General features: G+C 41.3%; 1 protein-coding gene across 1 annotated transcript in view; it reads left to right on the top strand.

Moving 5' to 3' along the window:
- Nucleotides 1-26,891, top strand: part of GABBR2 (gamma-aminobutyric acid type B receptor subunit 2) — a 439,280-nt gene that overhangs the window by 219,747 nt on the left and 192,642 nt on the right. The window contains exon 8 of the mRNA XM_072998474.2: nt 6,151-6,211. Coding sequence (XP_072854575.2) covers nt 6,151-6,211 — 61 coding nt within the window. The remainder of the gene's footprint in view (nt 1-6,150; nt 6,212-26,891) is intronic.

The raw sequence follows: 26,891 nt of genomic DNA, 5'->3' as shown, positions 1-26,891 counted from the left end.
GATATTTCTTCCGGCAATCTTAATTCCGGCTTGGGATTTCTCCAGTCCATCCTTCCACATGATGGTTCTCCATCTTTGGCTGCAGAGAATATAATCAATCTGATTTCGATATTGTCCATCTGGTGATTTCCATGTATAGAGTCGCCTCTTGTGTTGTTGGAAAAGAGTGTTTGTGATGACCAGCATATTCTCTTGACAAAATTCTATTAGCCTTTGTCCTGCTTCGTTCTGAACTCCAAGGCCAAACCTCCCTGTTGTTCCTTTTATCTCTTGGCTCCCTACTTTAGCATTCCAGTCCCCTAGAATGAGAACATCTTTCTTTGGTGTCAGTTCTAGAAGGTGTTGTAAATCTTCATAAAATTGTTCAATTTCAGTCTCCTCAGCAATGCTGGTTGGTGCATAAACTTGGGTTATTGTGATGTTGAAAGTTCTGCCTTGGATTCGTATAGACATCATTCTATCATTTTTGAGATTGTATCCCATTACAGTACAGCTTTTCCCACTCTTTTGTTGACTATGACGGCCGCTCCATTCCTTCTACGGGATTCTTGCCCACAATATTAGATATGATAATCATCTGAGCTGAATTCGCCCATTCCTGTCCATTTTAGTTCACTGATGCCCAGGATGTCGATGTTTATTCTTGCCATCTCCTGTTTGACCACCTCAAGCTTCCCAAGGTTCATAGACTTACATTCCAGGTTCTTTGCAGCATTGGACTTTCCTTTCAGATATAGCAGTCTTTATTTTTCCTTCTGCTTTCTACATTGGGACATATATACAGTGGGGGCTTGACTTAAGAACGGCTTGAGTTAAGAACATTTTGACTTAAGAACCGCTCTCATAGGAAAATATTGACTTGACTTAAGTACTTAGATTTGAGTTAAGAACTGAAAAAAAAACCACGTGGGAGGCAGGGAAAGTGCAAAATTTGAACTTTCAGTTAACTGTTGGCCAGTGAAAAGGGTGCCTGTCTGTTTCCTCACTCCTCCCAGCGTTTAGAGAGTGGATTGGGAGTCTTCAGACTGCCTGGTACTGCCTGGACTGTATTTTCCCTGCGTTCCCTGAACCTTTCTTGACCTAAGAAAAAAAGAAACAAAATATCCCCCTCTAGTGGTCGAAGGTGGAATAGCAGCTTCCCATTAGTTTCTATGGACGGAAAAGAGCAGATACGGATCAAATGGTTTTCAATGCATTCCTATGGGAAATGCAGATTTGACTTGAGAACATTTTGACTTGAGAACCACCTTCCAATACGGATTAAGTTCTCAAGTCAAGACCCCACTGTAACAGAAAGAACATTTGGTTAGTTATATTGTGTCATCTTTATTGCAGAAATACTGTACACTCTTCACTAAATAGTTATGGAGGTAAATGAAAAAGCAATGATAGAAGGAAAGGATAAATACAAATATGACCTTTTCGTTCATGTAGGAACAAGTCTAAATGTTACAGAGAACAAGGTAGTAGAATGAGCTAACAGGATTCTAAACCGTGCCACTTCAGACTGGAGCATGTGAGATTGAATGTCTCTTAAAAACTATCTGAACATAGTAAGCTACAGGCATTTCTCAGATATGCTACTTTGTTTATCTGTTTATCCCCGAAATCCAAAGCAGTGTGCAGTATTGCAGTGCCAACGCTCTCAAAACACAATAAAAACATGGCTGTTGCAGAGGGTGCAAGGATGGCTTTGTCCTCCCCTGAAATTCTAAATGTGTGCTTTTATGGCACATATGTAACTAGAGACATTGTTTAGAACTGCCAATGATTTTCATAGCAGAAACATGCAGTTCTTGAGATGCAAAAGCTAATGGGTAAAATCCTATTGTATAACTACAGTACATGCATGATACTCAATGTTCCACCCACAGTAGTTACAATAGCAGAAAAGCAGAAGTGCTAATCATGAAACACTTGCCAGCGCATTGTGCCATTGGTCACACTGGGGACAAGTGCTGGACTTAATTATCCATAGGATCCCTTCCAGATCTGGAGTTCTAAGATGATGATGATGATGATGATGGTTAGCCATTTCCCCCTCCCCCATCAGCCAAAGACACTCCATACAAACTTTACTAAATACTGTTTACAGACTCTTCACCAGGGTTTCCAAGATAAGAATCATTCTAAAACATAGTGATTATTTCTTTGGCAAGTCTTGTGGAGTTGGAGGTGTTGTAAAGATGATAATACCTAACAAAAATAATTCCTCAAACATGCTTAAATACCGTGTTTGCTCATTTAGTTTTCTGATTTCTTCATTTCTCTCTCTCTCTGTGACCCTCATTCCACAGAAATCTTTGTTGGAATCCATGAAGCTATCAGTTTGTATCTAATTCCAAATTCTGATAAATTTGCCCCCCCTTTGTAGGTTTTTCAGTTCCAGTGAATATTAATATTAATGGCCAAAGCAAGCATGCACACACATATACGCTATTAAATTGCACACTCTTCTTGTTGTGATACATGATGTGCATGCACATTTTATTTACTAAATGCTATACTCCCTTGCCTTCCCATTCCTGTAGATACCCCTTTAATAAAATTAAGTAATAAAACCACTCCACATGTTATTTGTTTTAATATTTATAATGCCTGAAATCCTGTTCTGTAACATACACTGGAGAAGGCTGATGAAATCACCACCCATTTATTGAAAATTTAAAAAATTAAATTTCCCCTAAAGTTCCTGGGGTCTCCTTGGGGATCCCTTTCATCATAGAGAAGCTGGAAATGGCCATGGGAGATTGCAGTGGAGAGTGTTTAATTTCCAAAAATCATTGCTGCTGGTAAAATTACCCCAGCAGTGGTGATTCTCGGAAGTTATGAAATACTTCCCTTCATCATGCAACCCCTAAGATTTTTTTTAAATTCTGAAAATTGCTTTATGGTATCGCTCCATGAATGGGAATTTAGACATTGTTTTAAAATGTAGCAGGCTAAGGCTTTTAAAAAGAGTAGTTTAGGCAGTCCAGAATTTTACCACTTCTGTCTACAAAAAAAAAGCCAAGACCTTGAGCTAATTTCTATTGCTCACTACAGGTGGCTTTCATGCCCAAAAAAAAAAAAAAAAAAAAAAAAAAGGAGGTAGCAGTAGGACCCCAGTGCATGGAGACCACCTGTGGAACAGCTACTTGTGTGTAGACCTCCATGAGAAGTGGACTGTGAATGTAGAAAATTCTCCATTTTGTAGCCTTTCTAAAAATAACATATGGTTACATGCAACATCAGACGTTCGGCAGCACTACAGTTCCACAGCCTCCTTTTTCACATTAAGAAAAACTGAATGGTTTTAAGTGAGTCTGAATTAGAGATGGGTATGAATCAGAAAAATTGTGTTTCATTTTGATTCGTGATTTGTCAAGGTTGACAGATCATGAATTATGAATTTACGATTTTTTCCTGACAAATCAATGAATTGATGCATCAACTCATTTTTTATTTTAAAACCCTATAAAATGACCCCCCCCCCCAAGCGCCTAGAGATACCAAATTTGCAGGAAAGCTTCCCCTGACTCTCTTATGGCAAACGCCTTATACGTTTGGTGAAGTCTGGGTTTCAGATGTCTGAGTTATACACCCACAAGGAAGCCCCCTATGAAAGTCACCCAAGGCAAGTAGAGAAACCAAAATCCCCGGGCACCTAGAGACACCAAAATCCCAGAGAGGCTTCCCATGACTCTCCTCTACAATTCCTCAATTTTGGATGAAAATTAGGTTTCCCCAATTCAGTTGCTAAAGGGTACTTTCCTGGGGGACCCACTTTGTGGGTGTATTACTTAGATGTCTGAAACCCAAACATCGCCCAATTTGGAGAGGTTGTGGAGGAGAGTCAGTAGAATCTTCTCTGTTGTTTTGGTATCTCCAGGTGTCTGGAGGGGACTTTCCTGGTGTGGGCTACTTATGAGTATATAACTCAGACAACCGAAATCCAAACGTCACCAAACCCGCAGGGCTTGTAGAGGAGAATCAGAGGAAGCTTCCCTGCAAAGTTGATGTTTCTAAGCAATTTTGGGGGGGCTGTTTTATATGGTTTTAAATTAAAAATAAATTGACAGATCAATTTGTTGATTCATCAGAAAAATTCATGAATTTGTGATTCCTGATTCATTGACCTTGACAAATCATGAATTAAAAAAGACAATTTTTTTTCTGATTTGTGCCCATCTCTAATTCAGACTCATTTAAAACCATTCAGTTTTTTTAATGTGAAAAAGGAGGATGTGGAACTGTAGTGCTGCCGAACCCATACATCTTTATTCAAAGCACGGATGTATTTCATAGGAGAGTTTCTTATACTTTAACTTTCAAAGTCTATAATCAATAGAGGTAAGATCCATCTCTTAGCTTGCTAAACGAAAAAATGTACCTTACCCATCTGCCCTGCTTCTTACTAAGCTGAACCCTGGGTAGAGTCTATGCCAGCTGGGGCACTTGAATGAAGCAAGCCAGTTTGGAGGATGTTGAAAATCAAAGGCCATGAACAAGCTAGTTGAGTAGCAGCAGCAAATAGAAAAAGGACCCAGCAAGAGTAATCAATAGCAAAATATATATAATTTTTTTTAAAAAAGATAAGGTCTGGAGTAAGCAGAGATGTAACCTCCAATAAAGCCCTAATCCCAGTCTGAGGTTTATATAGCTGAGTTGATGACACTTCACTCAACTGACCAAGTGTCAGCTGTGGTACTTGACCAACTTAAGAGTTTGCTTACTGATTTTCAGAGGAAAAGATTTAACTCAAGATTTCACTTTCTCCTACTCTTGAAGTGGCCTTTTCTTCTGAGGAGACTTTCTATACCACTAAGCAATTCAGTTGGGGCTTTCTAGCCAGGCAAGTGCCTTTACCTTGCAGTGCTTTTCATGAGTTGGAAGATAGTCCAGCTGCTTTCTTGGGTTCAGGGACAGAGCCAATGTCTCTTGGCAGTTCAATCTTCTGAGCCCATAAGGAACCAGGGTCTGCAGAAGCCAGCAGTTCCTACTCTCCTTCTTGTCAGATTTGGGGAATTCTGGTTCATCCTTAGTGAAGGACTTATCCAGGGACACCATAACACTATCAAAACCTATATTCTATTTCAGCTCTTCCTGTACCAGGAATGATAGACTACATAGGAAGTGGGATAGGTGGCAGAATTATGTTGTAATGTTTACAGGGAATGAATGCTAAAAGTATGAGAAGGATGCATCAGGGTATCCATATTGGGATTGAGATTAAGGATACTGATATGTGACCTCAGTTTCCTCACTTTTGGGGAGAAATAATGTCAAACCTAACTTTTGACTTCCATTAACTCCTCCCCCGCATGCTTTTCGGTGAATAAAAGACATGATTGTAGTTATCTTTTGACATAACTATTCACTGTGGTGTGGACTCTAAATTGCTCCTCCATCATGTAAGTGGTAATGCTTTTCACCAACTCATTTTTCCATCTGCAACTCCTCAAACTATATCTTACATGAGTCCTCAAGTTCCTTCAAATCAGAACAGATTTTTTTAGTGGACACAGGAAGCTGCAGAAGGAATGGAAGAGAAGAAAAGCTCCAGTCCATTCATGTCATTCCACTGTGTTGATGAAACTAAAGCTAGAATCCAGGCTTGTGTATATGTTTAGTAACAAATTTAGTCAGCAATTTGTAGAGTTCAGTTAGTGCTTCTCCGAATGCTTGCACTTTCTCTGCTTATCCACAATAGGGGGAACAGAAAGAAAGAGGCAAATGGGGTAGGGTGGCAAATCCTATGCCCGGGGCTTGTATTTAAAAAGCTTGTGTGTGCTGATGACTTTCAACTTAATAGTACACAATTCACACCTTTCTCAGCTGTGGCTCCTTGTCATTTACTCTCTGTGTCTATATGTGAAGTTTCCTATTAGATGATTTCCAAATCATCATCAGCAACAAAAGACTACTAATCCTCTCTGTCAATAGCTGTAAATATATCATCCTTTGCATATCTGTTTCTGCACTAACTTACGCAGAACAAGCATTGTGTTATATTATTCTCTTTAGTTCATTGGAATCTCTGCTGTCGAAGTACATTTTTAATCAATGAGGAAGAGACACATTAGCTAATCTTATTGACATTTAGGATAAATGGTGGCTTTAGAATGGTATCATAAACCTTATTATAAGGTATCTATTTACTTTATCTAGGGCCAAGTTATGTTCAGAAACGGAGAGAGGATGGGGACCATCAAGTTTACACAATTCCAAGGTAGGTGGTGGATATTTATTTATTTATGTATTCATTCCTTTTTCTGCATATTATTATGATTGCAAATAGCAACTGAAGCATGTCAGTGGGGGGAAAATGTGCCCTAATAATTGCTTCATGCTGGAGCATAGACTAAAAGGAAATTAACTGAATATGTGGAAGTAAAATTTGGCAGAATGCCCAGAAATACTGGGTTTTCTTTTTTGTAGGTGGGGAAGATGCTCCACGTGAAACCTTTGTTTTAATACTGTACTGATCTTTGTTTTAAATAATGAATGGGAGTCATACATGTCATCTAAAGTGGAGACAAAGTATATTGAAAAACTGTATTAAAGAATAAAAATATTGCGAGAGGAAAAATAGCTTTCCTTTATAATAAAAAAAAAGAGAGAAGATACATTTTGGAACCTAAAGCTGTTTGCAATGATGAGGAATTACAGCAATAGAGACCATGAGTTATTTCCCGGAAAGAGGTACAAAAATTGAAGCAGACAAGCAGCTTAACCTCTCCCTCTGGGGTAGGTTATCATATTCTACACTTGATCAGCCAGCTTTCTGGTGTCTTTCTTGTTGATCTGTGTTGCTCATAAGAACTTGTATTTCTGAGCTGCCCTTTTTTGTTGGGTTCTTGTTGCATTTCTAAAATAGTAGTATTGATCATATACTACTGAAGGGTTTAAAAAGCAGTTAAATAATTAGAACTGTCAGGAAGCTTTCAGTGATTTAAAGCAAAATCTTATATATATTCAGGTGTTAGTAGCACCAAGTTCAGTGAGGCTCACTCTCAGGTAAGTGGACACAGGATAGCAACCCTAATTGGTTTTCAACCAATACAGTAACCAGCTTCTTCCATTAAAATTGAAATACATAGAAAGGTATGCCATAATAAATTAGTTTGTTTTTAAATTTTGCATATTGACAAAATCTCAGCATAGATGCTTTTATTGAGATACTGAAGAAAGTGTGACATTACCCAGAAATAAAGGTACATTTATTGATTTATTTTAGAAGTTATGTGTTGTTTCTTACAACATGTTCAATGCAAGTCACAACAAGGAGAAATTGGAAGGCAGACTTTAAAAAAGTCATATCTTAAAACACAAGCAGAAAGTTAAATTTTTATATTTTTAAAAAAATTTAATTTAATTTAATTTAACTTAATATAAAAGTTACATTTTTATATATTTATATATATTTTATATTTTGTTATGTATGTTATGCATGCTGGAAGCCACCTAGAGTGGTCATCTGACTAGATAGGCGGGGTAAAAATACAATCAATCGATAGATAGATAGATAGATAGATAGATAGATAGATAGATAGATAGATAGATAGATAGATAGATAGATAGATAGATAGATAGATGCATGCATGCATGCATGCATGCATGCATGCATACATACATACATACATACATACATACATACATACATTTCTGAATTTTAAAGGGAAATCCTTCAATTGCATCAAGGTACAATTCTTTTTTTTTAAAAAAAACCCCTGCTTTTAGTGGCCATTGATCTTATTTCAAGAACATTTGTTGATTAATTATCTGACAAAAATTATAGGAGGGCTGATATATGGTAAGATAGTCTCATAGATGGGGAGTCCCAAGCTGCATCTGGCTTCATAGGTCAAAACCAGCACAGTGAATTGTATCCAGTTGCACGTTGGCAGCCAGTCTATTGAGGAGCAAAGGTTGCAGATGGTAAGTCCCTATAACATTTAAGTGGAGATAATTTGGCGGGGGGAAGAACTATGTTAGTCTACTCCAGCAGAAGCAAGTCTTGTAGCACTTTGAAGACTGACTAACACATTTATGATGCCATAATCTTTTATGGGTACAGTCTAGTTAATCACTTGGATGAAGGGCCATCCTCAGTAAGCAGGTATATATGGGTGAAGGTTCAGTAGAAATTGGAATACATAGAAAGGTATGCCATAATAAATGTGCTAGTTTTTTTAAAGGTACCAGAAGACTCTCTTGTTTCAGTTGGATATGTTCTTTTCAGCATTACACGGCAATTGAAACTTCCAAGTGTCGTTACATAAAGTGTGTCATACTAGCCAAGCCTTGCAATTGCAGACTTGTGGATTAGTGTAATAATATCCTGTCCTCTTAAATGAGTTGCTCTGAGTCTTCAACTTTATATTAATAAATATTTAGTCCTTACTAGTGAATCATCTATTAATCACTGGTGACTTTACTGATTTACTGTCTGACTTGGATAGTATTGTTATAGTACTGAGTTTATCTTATACGTGTTAAATGCATGCACACATTTCATTTAAACTGCTTATCTCAAAGAATATCATAAGAGAATGTGGAAGAATGTATATCAGGAAACTGGCATGAATTAACCCACCTTCCACCCAGCACCATTACCCAACCAGTTTGTAACCCTTGTTGTTTTTAAGCTTTACTTTCCAAGAAGCAGATGAAGCAGAAGCATCTCATTTAATTGTGCTATAAGCTTCGAGGAGCTGCAATATTTGTTCATAATAACTGTTACATACAGCACTGATGTTACCTGTCTGTCATGGGTTTGGAGGGAAAGTTCCATCCTATGGGGAGTGGAAGGCGGGACATCAGGAGGAGGGGCTGTACTGTATATATATGTGGAGCGTGTGTGGAGAAGAAGGAGAAGCTGGAGGAAGAGAGCTGAGAGAAGAAGCTTGAGTGGGAGTCTGTGTGTCAGACAGGGTACTACTGTGTGTCAGTCAGTACCAACCTGATAGGTTCAGGTGTCTGTATGGTTAGCCAGAACTGATAGGTTCAGGGTCTGTGCTTCAGGTTAAGTGTTCTGTGTGAACCAAACTGTATGTATGTATGAGTGAGACTAAGCCACGTTACTGTATCTTATTCACTTGATCCTTTTATTTTTCCCTGTGTGTTGTTTTAAATAAAACTTATTCTTTTATTTGTTGAAAATCCATCCCTGGTCTGTGTGACTTCTTATAGGGAATGGTTGGTGGCAGCTTAGTGAAACTGTGGCATATCCCAGTAGGTCTGGGTTTGTCACATTGATTGGTGTCCAGCGTGTGGGATACGACTGGTCCAGTTGTCCAGTGGTCCAGCAAAGCCTTGGCAAGTGTGCCCAGAGCGAGGGGGGTCTAGTCAGGGACAATCTGAGAGCACGTAGGTAATCTTCTAGGTGTACCTCACGGGGAGGTGCGCTAGTAGAAGAACGTGTAACCTCAGATTGGGGACTAGATTAGGGAGCTCTGAGGCAGCCTGTTTTGGCGGGAAAAAAGCTGAGGCAAAACTGTGTAGTAGCAGTGATCTAGCCTGCCTGCTGAGAGGCCTAGCAGAGGGGGGTAGACTCTGGCTCGCAACTGTTGCAAGTTAGTGCTGAAGAACAGCAGTAATCTATAGAAAGCTGGTTCTGAGGCAAAAGAAAGAAAAAAAAAGTGGTCGCTTTATTTTGAGGCTTGACTTTTGAAAGCAGCCTGTTCTGGGGGGGGGGGGATTATGCCCTTGACTCGAAGCCAAATGGCAGAAATGGGTGAAGTGAAAGACCCCCAGGTTGACCAAGGTTCTGAGGATGAATTTGGCTCAGTGCAAGGTGACAGCACGGGAGAACAGAACCCAGAACTCAGGAAATTGCTCATAGCCCAACAGCATGAACTGAGGGTGAGGGAAATGGAGGAAAGGGAAAGAGAGAAACAAAGGCAATTTGAAATAGAGAAAATGGAAAGAGAAGAAAGAATGGAGAGGGAGAGAGAGAAAATTGCTCTGGAAAAAGAAAGAATGGCGTTTGAGTTAAGAAAATTGGAACTGATGAATCAGAACAATAATAACAATAGAGATTCTGAGGGGGGCCAATTGTCTAAGACTGACCTGAAGAAATTCCCTGTATACCACAAGGGAGATTGCCCAGAGGTGTTCTTTTCCTTAGTGGAAAGAGCGTTTGTGGACTTCTCAGTAAGGGAAACTGAGAAGATGACCATCATGCGATCTTTAATCAGTGGCAGCCTGGCAGAAGTCTATGCAGAGATGCCACAGGAACTGATGAAAGATTTTGCAGAGTTTAAAAAACTGGTGTTTGCCAGACATGGGATAAATGCGGAACAGCTGAGGCAAAGATTCAGGTCAATCACCAAGAAACCAGAGCAGACTTTTACCCAAGTGGGGGCCCAATTGGTGAGGCTGCTAGAGAAATGGCTATCTCAGGAGGGGACAGAGACCTTTCAGCAGCTCAAAGACTTGATAGCGCTGGAACAGTTCTATTCAGTCCTGCATGGGGAACTGAAATTCCAGGTGAGGGAAAGGAAACCTAGATCTGTGGCCGAAGCGGCCGAGATCGCAGATTTTATTTACCAGATAAGAAAGCCCTTAGGTGAGGAGAAATCTGTAGGAAAACCCAAAGAAACCTACAGCAAGTACTCTCAGGGACCAGGGAAAAGCCAGCAAGGGGGAGGGGCCCATGGTGAAGGGAAGCCCTCAGACATGAAACCAAGACCTCAGATTTTGGAGGGAAAACCAAAACAAGATGAGAAAGACTCAAAATATAGCAGAAAATGTTATTTCTGTCAGGGAAATCTCAGAGTGTGAGAAATTAAAACAGCTAAAAGGAATTGTGCCTCAGGATTCGAGTGGAACCAAGCCAAAAGCTGTGTTCTGTGTCCAGAAAGAGCAAAGCTCCTTGTCACTGAGGGAGCCTGTTGCCATGGCTACTCAATCTGGAACAGTTACATCTGCTGATCAGGCTGAGGAAAATGGTCCTCTTGTGGAGGTCAAGCGCTGCTTGCTCGTGAGAACAGATTCTCAGTTGTTTGAAACCGCAGGGGTGGACGTAGGAATACTTGACCATCAGTATCGGGGGTTGAGGGACACTTGTTCCCAGGTGACCCTGTGCCATCCAGATATTATTCCTAGGGAATATATAATCCCAAATGAGAGCATGAAGGTGGCAGGGATTGAGGGGCAGGTGATCTCACTGCCAGTAGCTGAGGTACCGGTGAACTTTCAAGGCTGGAGGGGAGTTTGGCGGCTAGCGATTTCATCGACTCTGCCAGCAGCCGTGCTCGTGGGAAATGACCTGGCTGAACATGTGAAACGGGTGCTAGTGATTACACGTTCACAAGCCACCACGGGGACAGTTCAGGGGGGTAATGATGAGCCAGAGACGGAAGCAGAGGGGAGTTCAGAAGCTGTGGTGGAAACCTTAACCACAGACAGCCGATTTGGCCAAGAGCAAAAGGCAGACGCCACTCTCCAAAAGTGTTTTGAACAGGTGACTGACGCCCAGCTAACACCTGAAACCCCAGTGAGATTTCTAGAGAAAAAGGGGATTTTGTATAGAGAGACCCTGAGGAATATCTCAAAAGGGGGAGATGGGATCAGAAGTCAGCTGGTGGTACCTGAAAAGTATCGCCCCATGATCTTACAAAGGGGGCACTCTGACATGTTTGCTGCGCACTTAGGGGTGAACAAAACACAGCAGAGAATCACACAGAATTTTTACTGGCCTGACATAGGGAAGCAGATCAAAGAGTTCTGTAAACAATGTGATGTGTGTCAAAGGCAGGGGAATAGCCGCGACAGGACCAAAGCAAAGTTGTGCCCTTTGCCTGTGATTGACACTCCGTTCAAATGCATAGGGGTGGATATTGTGGGACCTTTGCCCAAGGCCACAAAGAGGGGGAACAGGTTCATTCTCACCATTGTGGACCATGCCACGAGGTACCCTGAAGCCATTCCCTTGACTAACATTGAAACTAACACAGTGGCAGATGCCTTGGTGGGGTATATGTCCAGGATGGGATTTGCCTCAGAAATAATCACAGATTTGGGCACATCGTTCACATCGAAGCTCATGAAACGCTTATGGCAAATCTGTGGAATTAAGCACAAGGAAACCACTGCCTATCACCCTGAAAGTAATGGGTTAACTGAGAAGTTCAATGGGACTCTAATGCGCATGGTTAGGGCTTTGTCACAATAACCACCACTTGTTTGAAGTTGAGGCTGAGCAAACTGAGTTGAGAGAAACTGGAGAGGTTTTGTTGGAAAGACATCTAGAAGTTAACTATGTGGAAAACCATTCTCATCGCACTAATGCAGATGCATAATCATTTGGGTAATTCTGCACCCTACTTCGTTTTTTAGTAAGCAGGCTGTGGTGATCTATAATGATTGTACTCAAGATTCCAGCTCCTAGGAGACCATTTAGAACGTTTTTTACAAAGCTGAGAAAGAAGACTCTTATCACTAACAACCGCTAGCCACAATTTAAGAAGGAGCTTGGCAAAAATCATTCTGAAATCATGTTGACTCTTAAATCTACAGGTTCTTAAATCTACAGAGCTGACATTGGGTCATTCTTAATCCAGACCATGTCCAGTTTAAAGCAGCTGGAAATTACTTAAGACTACCCTTCCTTTTTTTGAATGTCTGTTTGTGCCACATCTTTTAGATATTTTCTGTAACTTTTGATATTGTTTGGAAAAAAAAATTTTTTTGGCTTTTTTTAAACCACCTTCAGTAAAATATACAATTTTACAGCTGTTTGGGACAAAGAGGATTGTTGGCACTAAAGACATGCCTTGCTTCGCTCACCTGCTGGGTGCCTGTATATTTTGTGGATATTTTGGTATTCCTACATTGTAGGGTTGGTATAGGAATCAAACCTTGCAAGTTTTTGGTAACTCCTTGGAGTACTGATTGGTCAGAGTGACTTCATGTGCTGAGAGGACACCGGGCATGTAGATTTCCCCTATCCATTCGCAAATTCGACCTTCCTGTTGCTTGCTCTTCTGGTACACTACAGTTACCAGAATCCCCTTGCTGCTATTGCCACTGGTCTTGGTGGCTAGGAGAATCTGGGAGTTGTATTTCAAAACAAATCTCTGCTTCTGTTATACCACCATTGATTATTAAGCCTTGTATTTGAGCATTTCCTTTACGTATTGATTAGGAAAGTTGGAAAGCTATGCCTTATAGTGATTCTGAGAAGCTGTTAACTATTTTCGGGGTATCTGTGAAGATTCTCAGTAATCCAGGTGAGGTTATCTGGAAGCTGAGTCATGGGAACTGGACTTCTTTTTTTATTAAGGTTGAATTTTTTGCTACTATTTTCAAGGTGTGGAGAGTATCAGAGGCCAAGTTACACTCTCTTTTATCAGTCAGTGGCTTTCAAATTGTCTGTCTGCGGGAACTATATTGTCTTGCCTGGCGAGGCACTCCTGCATACATTATATGTGAAGGAATTTCCTAAGTTTTATTCAAGGATGACAACATATTTCACTTTGGAGCATCTGCTGGACCCCTGGAAGTTTGTTTGTTTGTTTGTTTGTTTTGGTCCTGGAAGAATGATATTATGGCCAAGAACATACTGTGCAATTTGCCTGCTGCAATGCCTTAGGAAGGAAGATCAGTAGAGGCCAAATGCTGGGCAAGTTGTCTTTAGGGAAGTGTTTCCACTGTTATACATCTTGAATCGCGGTATCCAAGAAACACAGCAAGGATAATAAATAATGCAAAAGACAGGCCAATATGTGTATGTTTTTAAAGAGTCAAGGTACACATCCTACACAGAACACAAATATTTCTCTATTGCATAGCTACAGATTCTACATGAATAATAAAAAAAAATGCCATCACAGATCTACTATAATGAGTCCAGTTCTGGTTGTCTTGCTAAAATAGGTATAAATGATACACACAGTGTTGTAATTTCAAAAGATAAATGATTAAACAGGTCAAACCAGCAACTGTTCAGTGGATTACCAGACAGTTTGTTTTTGGCAAAAGTGAGATGTGGTTCATAAGACTCCATTTGATGGCTCATTTATGGAAATTATATTTCACATCATGGCACTCGTTAGTCATAGGAATCACAGCAGCAGCTTCTGTAAATAAGGATATCTGCCTTCACAGAGTGCCTCTCTCAACAAATCTGACACTGGACCCTGCACAACTGCACTTACCTGGTGACAAAGGAAAATATTGCTTGTCCAGATGATCTAGCAGGAAGAACATAAGAACTGTTTCATAGTAGTCTAAAAGAATGAATAGAATACAGTCTTTCTGACCATAATGCTTCCAATTTAACCTTTACAGACTAGGTAGGAGACCAGATATATTCAAAGCAGAAATGCTTTGGGTAATCATTGACCATAGACTGGATCACTGTGATTCAAGACAAGCCTTTTCCAACTCAAAGGCCAGAATCCTCTTAGTATTCATGTTAGGTCTCCATTACTTTCTGCTGCTAATTGTCAAGGTGCTTGGGTGACTCTCAGTCTTGTACCCACTAATATGTGTCACTTCACAACTGAGATGCACCTCTTCAGTAAACCATGGCAAGTTACACAAATTTTGCACAAGCACCAGTAGAATTCTGGCCAAAGCTATAATTTTAATTTAGCTTTTAGTTTGTCTTGAATTACATTGCTCCAGTTAGTAATAAAGAAGTGCTCCTAAAACTAGTAACAGTAACCCTATGCATTTCTACAAGCCCTACTGAGTTCCGTAGGGCTTACTCTCAGCTAAGTATATATAAATTGCAATCTAGCTTAATGTTACTTTTAGTAAGTGGGTATGACTATCTCTCTCTCTCTCTCTCTCTCTCTCTCTCTCTGTGTGTGTGTGTGTGTGTGTGTGTGTATTTATGTATCACCAAGCATGTGAGTAGTTATCAAGAATTAAGGTTTATGCTGCTTCCCATTGTAAAAAACTAAGGGTTCCCTATGAAGAACTGTGGGCATGGGGAGAGCTTTTCCTGTCATTTTGGCTGCTGAAAAGGTTAGCATAAAATGTTCTAATACAAAGCAGTTCTTGTCTGACTTTGCTAATGTGACATTTGGAGTAAGGTTGTGACAGTGTGATGTGACAGCAGGCTAACATTGTCTAGTATTAACAAATAGCATGAAGGCTGGCTACGAGAAATAATCCATTCACAGTCCAGTCAGTTTCAAGCCTTCCTATCAAAACCCCGAAGAGAAAAAGTTCCTGTTAATGTGTATACATTTCAGATGTTAACAATCCAAGCCACAATCCAGTGGGTCTTGGAATCTGCCACTAACCCAGTTTGAATCCAGACAACTTTTGTTTATCTATGTTTTCTGTGACTTGAGATTAAAAGGCACATTGTCTGCTTTTTAGCTGCACATATATCTATCCTGTTGGCTTAACCCATATATACCTAGATGCAGTAATGAGGTTAATTGCATAAGAGCAATCATTGTAAAGTAATTTAATAATGCAATGATGGCCACAAGCAAATCTTCATCTTTCAGACAACATTGTAGTATTTCAGAAATTATTGAACGTCCAAGTTGCCAACACAGCAACCAGAGGAGTATTAACACAAGTGCAAAAAACTATGTAGAAATTCCCCATCCCTGTGGTTATAGTTCTGCCCTGCCAGGCTTGCAGTTGCCACAGGATAATAAGCTTTACCACCAAAATAAATGGAATTTTGTTGTTAAGCACCAATCTGGGCAATATAGATATAGCTGCCAAACTGGGAAAAGATGTATCTTCACCTAGGCAGATGGTACCAACAGTCTTATCATTTTGTCTCCTTCCTTACAGACATACAGATGAAAAACATTCAGCCTGTTTTAGGGCATTTATCCCTTTTTGTCCAGCGTAAGGACAGCGGAGTAGAGATGGGCATGAACCTCAGTTTGCAGGTTAGTGCCGGTTTGTAAATGTGGCATTGCAAATGCCACACATTCCCTTCCCCTGCTTCGCTGCCCGATGCCCTAATCACCAGCTGGCATGTGCTTCCCTTTTCCTCCTCTTCAGCTGCTCAGGAGCAGCACAGACTTCCCTGCCCTGCCTCCTTAGCTGATTGCCCATGTAGACAAGGAGGCAGGACAGACAAGGCCATGCTTCTGCCAGATACTGGTTGGCTGAAGAGGAGGAGGAGATGAGTGTGTCCTGGTTGGTGAGTAGGGCATTCAGCAGGGAGGTGGGGGAAGAGAACGCACAGTACAAATTGTTCTGTGCTTACGAACTGGTATGAACTCTCAATCCAAAGTTCATGCCCATCTATACAGCTGAGAGGAAGTGAGTCATCGAATTAGTTGGGAAGGAATCACAGTAAGCACATGGTGTGAGGGGGGTGAGCCATCTAGTTTGCTGGGGCAGGAGCAAGCAGGTGCACTCAGAATCCCTGGTGCTCGTGACCAGTATATGTGAATATACATATGTTTTGTATGTGAAGGGAAGACCATGATCATCTTCTCACTGTCCCTATAGAACAAGTGGTCACGCCGATGGTGGGACCGAAGGGATCCAACTACTGAGGTGGGGCTTTGCCAACTTGCCTGGATGGGCACGTGACACTGGAAGGGCCGTGCGCCAGAACGGCCGAGGGGCGTGGGCCAGCAGAGGGTATTTAAAGGGGTGCACCCCATTGTCTGTTGGAAGATGTCAAGGGGGGGCCTGCTCTTCGAGCTGCAGCAGCTCGAGGGGGAGCATGGGAAATAGGGGACCTATTCCCATGACTGATGGGTAGTTCAGATTCAAAGATATTGGATATTGGTTTCTTGGGTATTGGCACCAAATTCCAGTGCATCTGAACTGGCAGCATATCCAGGCAGGTAATCACGGTGCTGGGAAGTAAAGATGCGCCGGGGACGCTCCCAGACCCCGGAAGGCAGAGAGAAAAGGAAGGGGTCCGGGGAAATTTGGAGTCCGTCGGTTATCCCATGGTAATAACGAAGGGAATAACTGAGGCCTGAGCCCAGCCCCGTATCTGGGCAAGGGCCAACCTTATATGCAACAAGGAATTTGAATCCGCACTACAGCAGGACCCCCCTTTACCAAAAGTCTGGCATGTCCATGATATGGAATGGATTTCAATAAAGTGTGGCCCATGTTTAACCCATTCACCTGGTCTCACGTGGTTATTCCGGGATAGGTTGGCAAATGCATGGATGTTGAAAAAGTATTGACAGTGACCTGTAGCATCTGTGAAATGCTTGTTTTCTTGCCTAAAGACCAACAAGGTTACACAGTGCAGGCTGGCTGCCCTTTTAAAAGGTAAATCACAGCACTTTGAGACCAAGGTCTCTTCATTCTGGCTCATCAGGGAAAAGGAAGCATTTATGAATACAGCTCAGCAGACTCCTCTGGAAGAACAACAGAGAGGAAATGCCTCAAGGGAAGAAGAAAAATGCTTAGTGCAAGAGGAAACTTCTTGGAGGAATGTGACTTAAAGAAGCAGGCTCATCAGGAAGCATGCTGTGTCTTTGGAGCTACACATTTGATATCCACATGGATAATCATTCTGAGCTGCTGGAGAAGTACCGCAAGATCCAGGATCTGCACATGAACAATGACTCTGAGGAACTGGAACAGCTGTTGCAGGACTTTTACACAGACAATGTTTCTGAGACCCTGGAATAAGAGCATCAGTCCTGGGCTCCCTGCAATGACAGAGATTTTGAGTCACAGGAGCATGGACAGCAGAGGCCATGGAAGCTGCATTGGAAGATATAGTGGACAGAAGCATTCCTGCCACTTCCCAGAGGAAGAAAAGACGTCCGGTGGTAAACAGACAGAAACGACAGCTTGCTGACTTGACAGGATGCTCAGGAGGTGTTCTGTCTTCCTGAGGCAAAGATCTAGGGCATGACAGAAATCTTACTCAGAATCATCAGTTCTGCTGACCATCGCCTCTTCCATCTGATCCAGGTGGGGATAAACAGTGTTGCCAAACACAGTCTTCAGGATATTATGATTGATTATGAAGCTCCATGTAGGAAAGACTTTGGAGGACAGACATGTGTGTTTTTTTAATCACTCCTTCCTGTTGAAGCTCATGACTTAGCAAGAGAGAGAGAGAAATACTGGAAGTGAACAAGTGGTTATGCCTTTAAGAAAGGTTTGGTTTGTTGGACCATGCCCTGTGCTTCCATTAAGTAGGACTGCTGGGAAGATGGAAGTTTCACCTTACAGCAGTTGAACACATTTGTTCAGATATTTGCAAACCTGGTCAGGAAGGCTTTAAGCTGAATTCAGCTGGGAAGGGAGCTGAAATTCCAGATGACAGAAAGATACCAAATACTGGGGGCTGGAGTGTCAGTGATGCATCAATCACTGGGATGGGAGTTAAGAAACCTTCTAATAGAGGGGAAAGAACAACAAACAAGCAACTGAACAATTCAAGATGTTTTCAATACTAATGCACAGGGCGTGGGGAACAAACAAGATGAACCAGAACTTTTATAACAGATAGGCAACAATAATATAATAGGCTGTAGTGAAATCTTGTGGGATGAGACTCATGACTGAAGTAGAATGATTAACGGGTATAACTTATTCAAAAGAAACAGGCTAAACAGGAAAGGTAGAGAAGTAGCATTGTATGTAAAGGATATATACAGCTGAGTTGGAGCATAGAAAACTGGTGGGGAGCATTTGGTTAAACATCAAAGAGAGAAATAGTAGTGATGTCATTTTGTTAGTCTGCTACAGACGTCTTAGCCAGACTGAAGATTTGTATGATGTCTTTTTAGATCAGATCGCCAAACATTCATAATGGAGAGACATAGTAATAATGGGAGATTCAACTACTGTATTCTATTTGGAAGTCCAGCAAAATTCTTCACTTGCTTTGCTGATAACTTCATCTTCAAGGAGATAAAGAAAGCAACAAAGGAATCAGCTTTGCTAAATCCAGTCCTAATTAACAGAGAAGAATTAGTCAATGAGATGGAAACAGTGGGAATCTTTGGTGCTTTGGGGATATGCTATAGTGAGAAAAGTAACAGCTGAAAATAGTAAAGCATACTCTAATTTTAAGAAAATATGATTCCATTAATCTCAGAGAAATACTGGATGAGATCCTACATTGAGAAATAAACAAAAGGGAGTCCATGATGGGTGGGAGTTTCTTAAGAAGGCACAATCACAAACATTTCCTATGAGGAAGAAATGTGAGAGGCATCTAAAGAAACCAGAGCTATGAAATGTGGTACAGTTTAGAAGGGACATGTATAGGAAGTGGAAGAAGGAGCAAATGACCGAGGAAGCATACCGAGAGTTAGCTAGTACTTATAGAGAGATGGCATTGCAGGCTAAACCACAGAAGCCTCTGTGCTGCAGGGTCAGAAGACCAGCAGTCGTAAGATCGAATCTATGCGATGGAGTGAGCTTCCGTCGCTTTGTCCCAGCTCCTTGCCAACCTAGCAGTTCGAAAGCATGCAAATGTGAGTAGATAAACAGGTACCACCTCAGTGGGAAGGTAAAACGGTGTTCCCTAGTCACGCTGGCCACGTGTCAATGGAAATTCTCTTCGGAGAAGCGCTGGCTCTACGGTTTGAAAACAGGATGAGCACCTCCCCCTAGAGTCGGACACGACTGGACTAAAATATCAAGGGGAACCTTTACCTTTTACCTTTATAGAGAGAAGATTGGGAAAGCCTGAGCTCAAAGCTGTAAAAGAGGTTTTAAAAAATAACAAAAAGGGATTTTTCAGCTGTTTGAAGCAAAGGGGAAAACAAGGAAACAGTAAATCTTCTGCTTCGAGAGTATGGAGAATTACAAAGGTGCATCAGAGAGAAGGCCAGAACAATTGTCCTAGTAATTTATCTCTGTTTTCACACAAAAGGAGAACAGTACCCAACTGGGTGCAAGCAGAATAAAGGAGGAAATGAGAGGGCTGTTGCCCAAAATAGATGGTTTGGGAGCACAATGTGCTTTAGATGAATCATGTCTCCAGGGCCTTTAGTGCCAAGGGTATTCCATACAGTATATACTCTCAGAGCCTTTGTCTGAAGTCTTCAAGAACAGGTGAGGACCTTGGAGACTGAAAAAATGTCATCCCCATCTTCAAAAGGATGGGGGAGATGATATGAGCAACTGCTGACTGGTCAACCTGTCACCAGTACCCCAGGAAAGACTCTAGAATGGATCATTAAGCTGTCAGTCTGTAAGTTCTTAGAAAAAGACACTGTAGTTTCTGAGACTCAGCATGGGTTTCTCAAAAACAAGCCTTGCTAGGCTAATGTCATCTGCTTTTTCATAGAGTTGTAAGCTTAGTAGATAAGAGGAATGCTGTTGATGTAGGATATTTTAATTTCAGCAAGGCTTTTGACAAGATCCGTAATGATATTATTGTGGCCGAGATGGTAAAATGTGGACTAGCTGATGTTACATTTAGTAGTTGAATTTGTAGCTGGTTGACGGGCTGTACCTTAAAAAGTGCACATCAGTGGCTCTTAATCATCCTGGAGAGGAGTAACAGTTTATGTCCTAGACCTGGTGTTGTTCAACACTGTTACAAATTACTTGGACATGTTTGTGGAGAGGGTGCCCGTTATATGTGCAGATGACACCAAACCTGGAGGGGTAGGTAATATATTAGAAGACAGGGTCAGGATTCAAAATGACCTTAGTAGTTTACAGAGCTGGGCCTATACAAACTAAATTAGTTTCAGCAGGGAAATATAAGGTAACAAGAATGGCAAGGGGTTTGGAAACCAAGCCCTGTGAGGAAAGGTTGAGAGAACTTTAACTTGGAGAAGAGAAGGCTGAGAGCTGATATGGTAGTCATCTTCAAGTACAGTATTTGAAGGGCAGTCACATCAAGAATGGAAGAGACCTGTTGTTTGCATCTCGGTAGGATAGGATCAGAAGTAATGGATTTAAGTAACAAGAAATGAGATTTAAACTAAACATTAGGAAGAACATCATAACTGCTAGAGCAATTCAGCAATGGAATTGACTGCCCTGGTGGGTGGTGGACTCTGGAGATTTTCATGGCAAAGACTGGATGGCCACCTGTCTAGAGTACTTTAGCTGTGTATTTGCTGCACTGGCGGGAGGCTGAACTCAGTGACTACCACCATGATTATATTTTAATAGTGCTCATTTTTGTCTCTTTTTTGCTACTGTTTTTTAATTTGCTCTGTTGTTCTTATTGCTCTATTTATTTGCTCTATTGTTCTTATTGCTCTATTGATCCAGAGAGATATACTAAGCTATTGCTAGAATGGCACATACTGTTGTTCAGCTTGCTCTTAGGCTGCACAAAAGAAGAAACTGTAGTTTAATCAGTAGTATAACTAGTTTAGTCCAAAACCTTATGGAGGAGAAGTATGCTTTTTGTTAGCAAGGCAATAAGCAGGGCTTGCCTTCTATGTTGTTGTTATTGTTTAGTCATTAAGTTGTGTCCGACTCTTCATGACCCCATGGACCAGAGCATGCCAGGCCTTCCTGTCTTCCACTGCCTCCCGGAGTTGGGTCAAATTCATGTTGGTCGCTTCAATGACACTGTCCAACCATCTTGTCCTCTGTCGTCCCCTTCTCCTCTTGTCCTCACACTTTCCCAACATCAGGGTCTTTTCCAGGGAGTCTTCTTTTCTCATGAGATGGCCAAAGTATTGGAGCCTTGGCTTCAGAATTTGTCTTTCCAGTAAGCACTCAGGGTTGTTTTCCTTCAAAATAGATAGGTTCTCTTTGCAGTCCAGGGGACGCTCAAGAGTCTCCTCCAGCACGTATTCCTTTCCCAATTTTGAACCAATCAGTTGTTACATATCCAATTCTAACTGTTGCTTCCTGTCCCACATATAGATTTCTCAGGAGATAGATAAGGTGGTCAGGCACTCCCATTTCTTTAAGAACTTGCCATAGTTTGTTGTGGTCCACAAAGTCAAAGGCTTTTGCGTAGTCAATGAAACAGAAGTAGATGTTTTTCTGGAACTCTCTGGCTTTCTTCATAATCCAGCTCATGTTAGCAATTTGGTCTCTAGTTCCTCTGCCCCTTCGAAATCCAGCTTGGGAGTTCTCGGTCCACATACTGCTGAAGCCGACCTTGTAGGATTTTGAGCATAACCTTCCTAATTATGTTAAAAAGAGAAATTATTGCCCTGAAAGGGCACACATTTATATTTCTAATTAATAAACTACAGTTATATTTGTCATGTGGACATGTGCCCTAAATCTTGTGAGATTTGAATATGTGCCAGAGGTCAAAATGGTTTCCATCTCATTAGCTAATTCTTCTCTGTTGGTGGGGACTGGATCTAGCAAAGCTGATACCTTTGTTGTTTCCTCTACCTGCTGGAAGATGAAGTTGTACATCTTGACCTGCTACTTTTTGGTCTCTAGCATCTCATGTTCTGGAACCAGAAATAGGGGTGGGGGAGATTCACTTACACTGTTGCTGCATTTTGGGTGCCTTGTCCTTCAGATGGCTGAGCTTTTTCTAGCTTCGTATCTTAAATGTTGTTTCCAAAGGTTATGGCAAAGATTTCAGACTGTATAAATAGTGGATGGGAAAGTAAAAGTAGCTGGAAACCCTGTGAGTTTAAAATTTCTCTTCATTCTCAGTCTTAACAGAGGGAGCTCTGTGTTGTGGTTTACACAGCAGAAACATCCAGCTGGAACACAGCCATGCTTTAAATGGGATGTCAGACTGCATTTATCCATGGACTTGTCTTTAGGCTTTTTGCGCTAGGCAAAACTTTGGCCTTCTCTAAATGCATGTTGTCGGTCTGAACAAATCCACATCCTAGCTCCTCTAGCTATCCTGCAGGAGTCAGCACTATACAGGACACTGCTTACTTCCACTACATTGCACGTCAGCACTGTTTAAGGAGCCACAGACACTATTACAACTGAAGAATTCAGTGGCTCTTCACTGCCCTCTTCCTGCCCTGCTAATGTTCTCATAACCAAAGTCAGAATAATTGGCAGTTCTCCCTTTCAGAAGTAAGAGGTAAAGGAAAGTGTGTACCACGCCTCCCACTTTCCATTCCCATTGAACTATATCTGGACTATTTCACATAAAGGTACGGAAAATAAAATCCCTGGAACTGTCAAGTTTCTTTTTTTGTGAGACTACCTTTATCAAGATGCTGAAGTTCCTCCTGGGGTCTAGCCTAGAGGATTTTTGCCTGCAACCCTTGTCAAAGCAGAGATGTTTTCTTCCTCTGCTACTAACTGATGCACTGCCAGTTTTCCACTTTTTAGTTCAAGTCAACCTAGATCCTGCCTCTCTATCGTAACTTAATGTTTCCTGTTACACAGGGCTGATGAACAAACAGTGGCATGGTGAAATAGCCATAGGTGTTGAAGCAGAGGCAGTTCATCTCCATTGTGGTTTGTGGGGCAGTCATCAAAGCAGCCAGTGGTGAGTGGAGCTGGTACTGATAGTTGTAGTCAGGAGTATAAGGGGATCCTGACAGAGGGAGGCCTTCTCTCAGATCTTCCTTCACCACTACCCCCCTCCCTCTATTTCCTGTAAGTAAACGGAAATATTTTGTTCTTTTTCATTACCATAGTCTCTGAGTAAATGCTTGAGGCATTAGGTGCCAGTTGAGGTAAACTAACAAATAAGGGGTAGTCTCCTAAGGAGGGACTTGAAGCCAATCTGCTCTTTAGAGACTGGTGAAATGTTAGGAAGAACAGCCTTCAGAACACGGCCAAAGAGCCCGAAAAACCCACAACAACCATGTTCAGGTTTTCTTAATGATGCAATTCTTTAAATATAAAGAGGTAGGAAGAGATGGTCTTAACCCTTGGCTGTTTAACATCCACTTCACTCTCTATGTTCAGTGAACAGGGAGGAATACATGGCCAAATTCAAGCTATTGTGCAGACTGTCTACTAGAACACAGGTAAGAAGGTAACAATCAATATTCTCCCTGCCCACTAGCAAGAGAGAAAACATTTTATGGGTAACATTAAATACAATAGCTGCCTCACCAGAAAATGTTATTGTTGAAGCCATCAAACATTAGATTTTCTGATGTCCATTAAATTGGTTCCAGATCGGAGGAAGTCTCCTGCTTCAGACTATGCACCAACAAGTGTTAAGGCTGGTACAAGTCAGCAACATATCATGACAATTCATTAAGACCCTAGTGCCTCAAATGGTTCATCGTTTAATTATGATCGCTTTTCTTCAGTCCACGTATTTACAACACTTGCAAAACTGGAGCAAGCCCTGTCTGTATCAATTTAATTCCTCCTCTTTCTTCCCTTAGGCATCTGACTAGGGAACAACTCATGTAGAAATTGCTGGAACTAGCAAATTCATTAACACTTCAGGATCAGCTGACATTCATTATTTCCTTCAACAGAAGTGCCGCCCAGGAAGCTGTACCTGTAAAGTTGTTCATTTAAGGAAACTTTCTATAAATATTATCTTGACAAAAACAGAAATTCTATCCTGTGAATCTGAGTGAAAAATGTGGTGATCAAAGTTGCTGCATGGGTTTTTTTAAAGGAAAAGTACAGCAAGAGCTTTCTAACAATTAAGTGGTGCTGACCCAGTGAAAGACAACTACTTTCAAACCTTGGATTTTAATGGAAGACTTTAAAAATATGCTAGAAATTCCTCCAGTGAAATAAAATATGGCTTGATCTTGCCTGTTGTTTTAACCATTGAGTCAGATTTCAGAAAATGTGATGGAGGGGAAAAAAACTTTTAAAAGGATTAATTGGCCTATATGAAAATTAATTAAGCATTTTATATTGGAGATGGCCAGCTAGGAACCAACAGACCAAATCTTGTAAATCTGTTGTTCATCTGTTTCCCAGTACCCCTACCAAGTGCAACCACTGTCGTTGTCTTTCTCAGTTGTGTAGTCAGGACTTGCTGTAGGGATGAACAAGCTGCATAGTCACGCTGGCCCCCCAAGCCGGAGAGGGAGAAAGCTGAGCTGAAAGGGGCAGGAAGCTTAACTGTGGTGGGTGTGCAGCTGAACTCAGTGGCCGTGAGTCTGACTATATTGCCTGCAGTGAGGTAGCAAATGATAGGATCTACTACAAACAAAATATATTAAAAGTAAAATCTATGAGAGTTATGTTGTCTCGCCTAGTGTACTGTCACTGTTCAGAATGACCTTTTGAGCTTTGGATTGTGGAAACTATAACACGGTGGCTGAGGCTTTGAGCAATGTTTCTCTAGTTATCCTTTGAGACCCAGCCATACCATGTGAAAGAGACTTCCAGAATCCTAGTATTGGAGCGGGACTGCACTGACAACAAAGCAGAAAATAAGAAATGGCTCACTCTGAGACTTTCATGGGCATTGCTGGGAGAAAGCTTGGGACTAACAGGGCCTGTCACACTGCTGGCGGTGTTCTGCAATTTTACAGAAGTCATGCCTCTTTGTAAAGGATGACTATAAAGCTACAGGACTGCCTTGTGGAGGGGCCAAGGGAGGCAGTTTGCTCCAGGCTCCCATAAATCAAACAACTACTAACTCAGTTTTGCTGTGTATCATTGCCCCTGCCCTGCCCCTGCCACATTCCTCACCGGAGTAATTTATATTTTTTATCAATATTTTCATAAAAAGATGAAATGGTTTATTAGAGTGAATGCTGACAGTCTCAGCACTTCTGACATAACAGGGCCACTTCCTAGTCATTATAAAATAAACATTTTGTCTAGTTGTGCTTTGGTTATACTAATCTGAGGCCTAACTGATTGTTTAAAGCATCAATGTGAGTATTCAGTCTAGTAAAGAACAGGTTCACTGATTTCTTCTTCTTCTTCTTCTCTTGTTCATACTTAAGCTGGATGTAAAATGTATGCTTGCAAGAATGGAAGGGAAAAGGGACTTGCTTATTAGACAGAACTGCAGCTCAACTGTAAGGGTGGCTAAACCCATCATGGTCAGGTGAGACCTTTCTTTATGTTCGCAATAGACAGAAGATTGGTTGTTGTGGGCTTTTCGGGATCTTTGGCCATGTTCTGAAGGTTGTTCTTCCTAACGTTTTGCCAGTCTCTGTGGCCAGCATCTTCAGAGGACAGCACTCGGTGTTTGTTTGGAAGTTGAGTATTTATGGCTGTGAGATCAGCTTGTGTCCTTTTCAGAAGATGGGTGATTAGTGTGTCTTGTTGTGGGTGTATTGTTGTGATAAGGATCAATACACCCAGAACAAGACACACTAATCACCCATCTCCTGAAAAGGACAAAAGCTGATCTCACAGCCATAAATACTCAACTCCCAAACAAACTACACCAGAGCACAGTGTGCTGTCCTCTGAAGATGCCGGCCACAGAGACTGGCGAAATGTTAGGAAGAACAACCTTCAGAAAAAGAGCCCAAAAAACCCACAACAACCATTAGATCCCAGCCGTGAAAGCCTTCGTGAAGACAGAAGATTGATTATAGTTGCTTAGGACTGGCCAGGCCATGTGCTTCTGACTGTAGAATTTATTGTAAGGAGAGGAGAAACAGGGAAGGTTTTAATGAGGGATTATGTGGCTGAATATGTGGCCCCTTCTTGTTGCAGAAAGAACTTCAGGGAACAAAATCAGGCAATAATTCAGTTAGAGACTGCTACAAAAGGTTTCCACTGACTAATAATTTCAAAAAGCCACTGAAGAGTAATTTTCTGTAACAGTTATCACAGACATAAGATATAGAAATTGTGTAAATCCAGGCTATAAGAGAGGGAACCTTTCTGAGTGAGTAATAGAGAGCAGATCAGCAGTAGGCCACAACTACAAGACCCGTGAAACTGACCCTCAGGAAGTAGAAAGAAGCTCTTCAAAGGGGTTTGGAATTCAGAGGAGGAACTGCAAACTTCCCTTTTCTTTCATTCTCATATAAAGGGATGGGGTGGGGAGAGCACATCTCTCATTTCTACTTGGTCCCAGCGCAAAGAGAGGCTGAAAACAAGGGGTCATAATTGCAGTCCATGCATGCAATAATTCTCAGTGAACACATTAATGGATCCTTACAGGAGGGCCCTCAATG

The sequence above is a fragment of the Pogona vitticeps genome, chromosome 4 (genome assembly GCF_051106095.1).
Source record: "Pogona vitticeps strain Pit_001003342236 chromosome 4, PviZW2.1, whole genome shotgun sequence".
Classification (NCBI taxonomy): Eukaryota; Metazoa; Chordata; class Lepidosauria; order Squamata; family Agamidae; genus Pogona; species Pogona vitticeps.
Note: the sequence above shows the minus strand (reverse complement) of the source record. Positions and strands in the feature narration are given on the sequence as shown.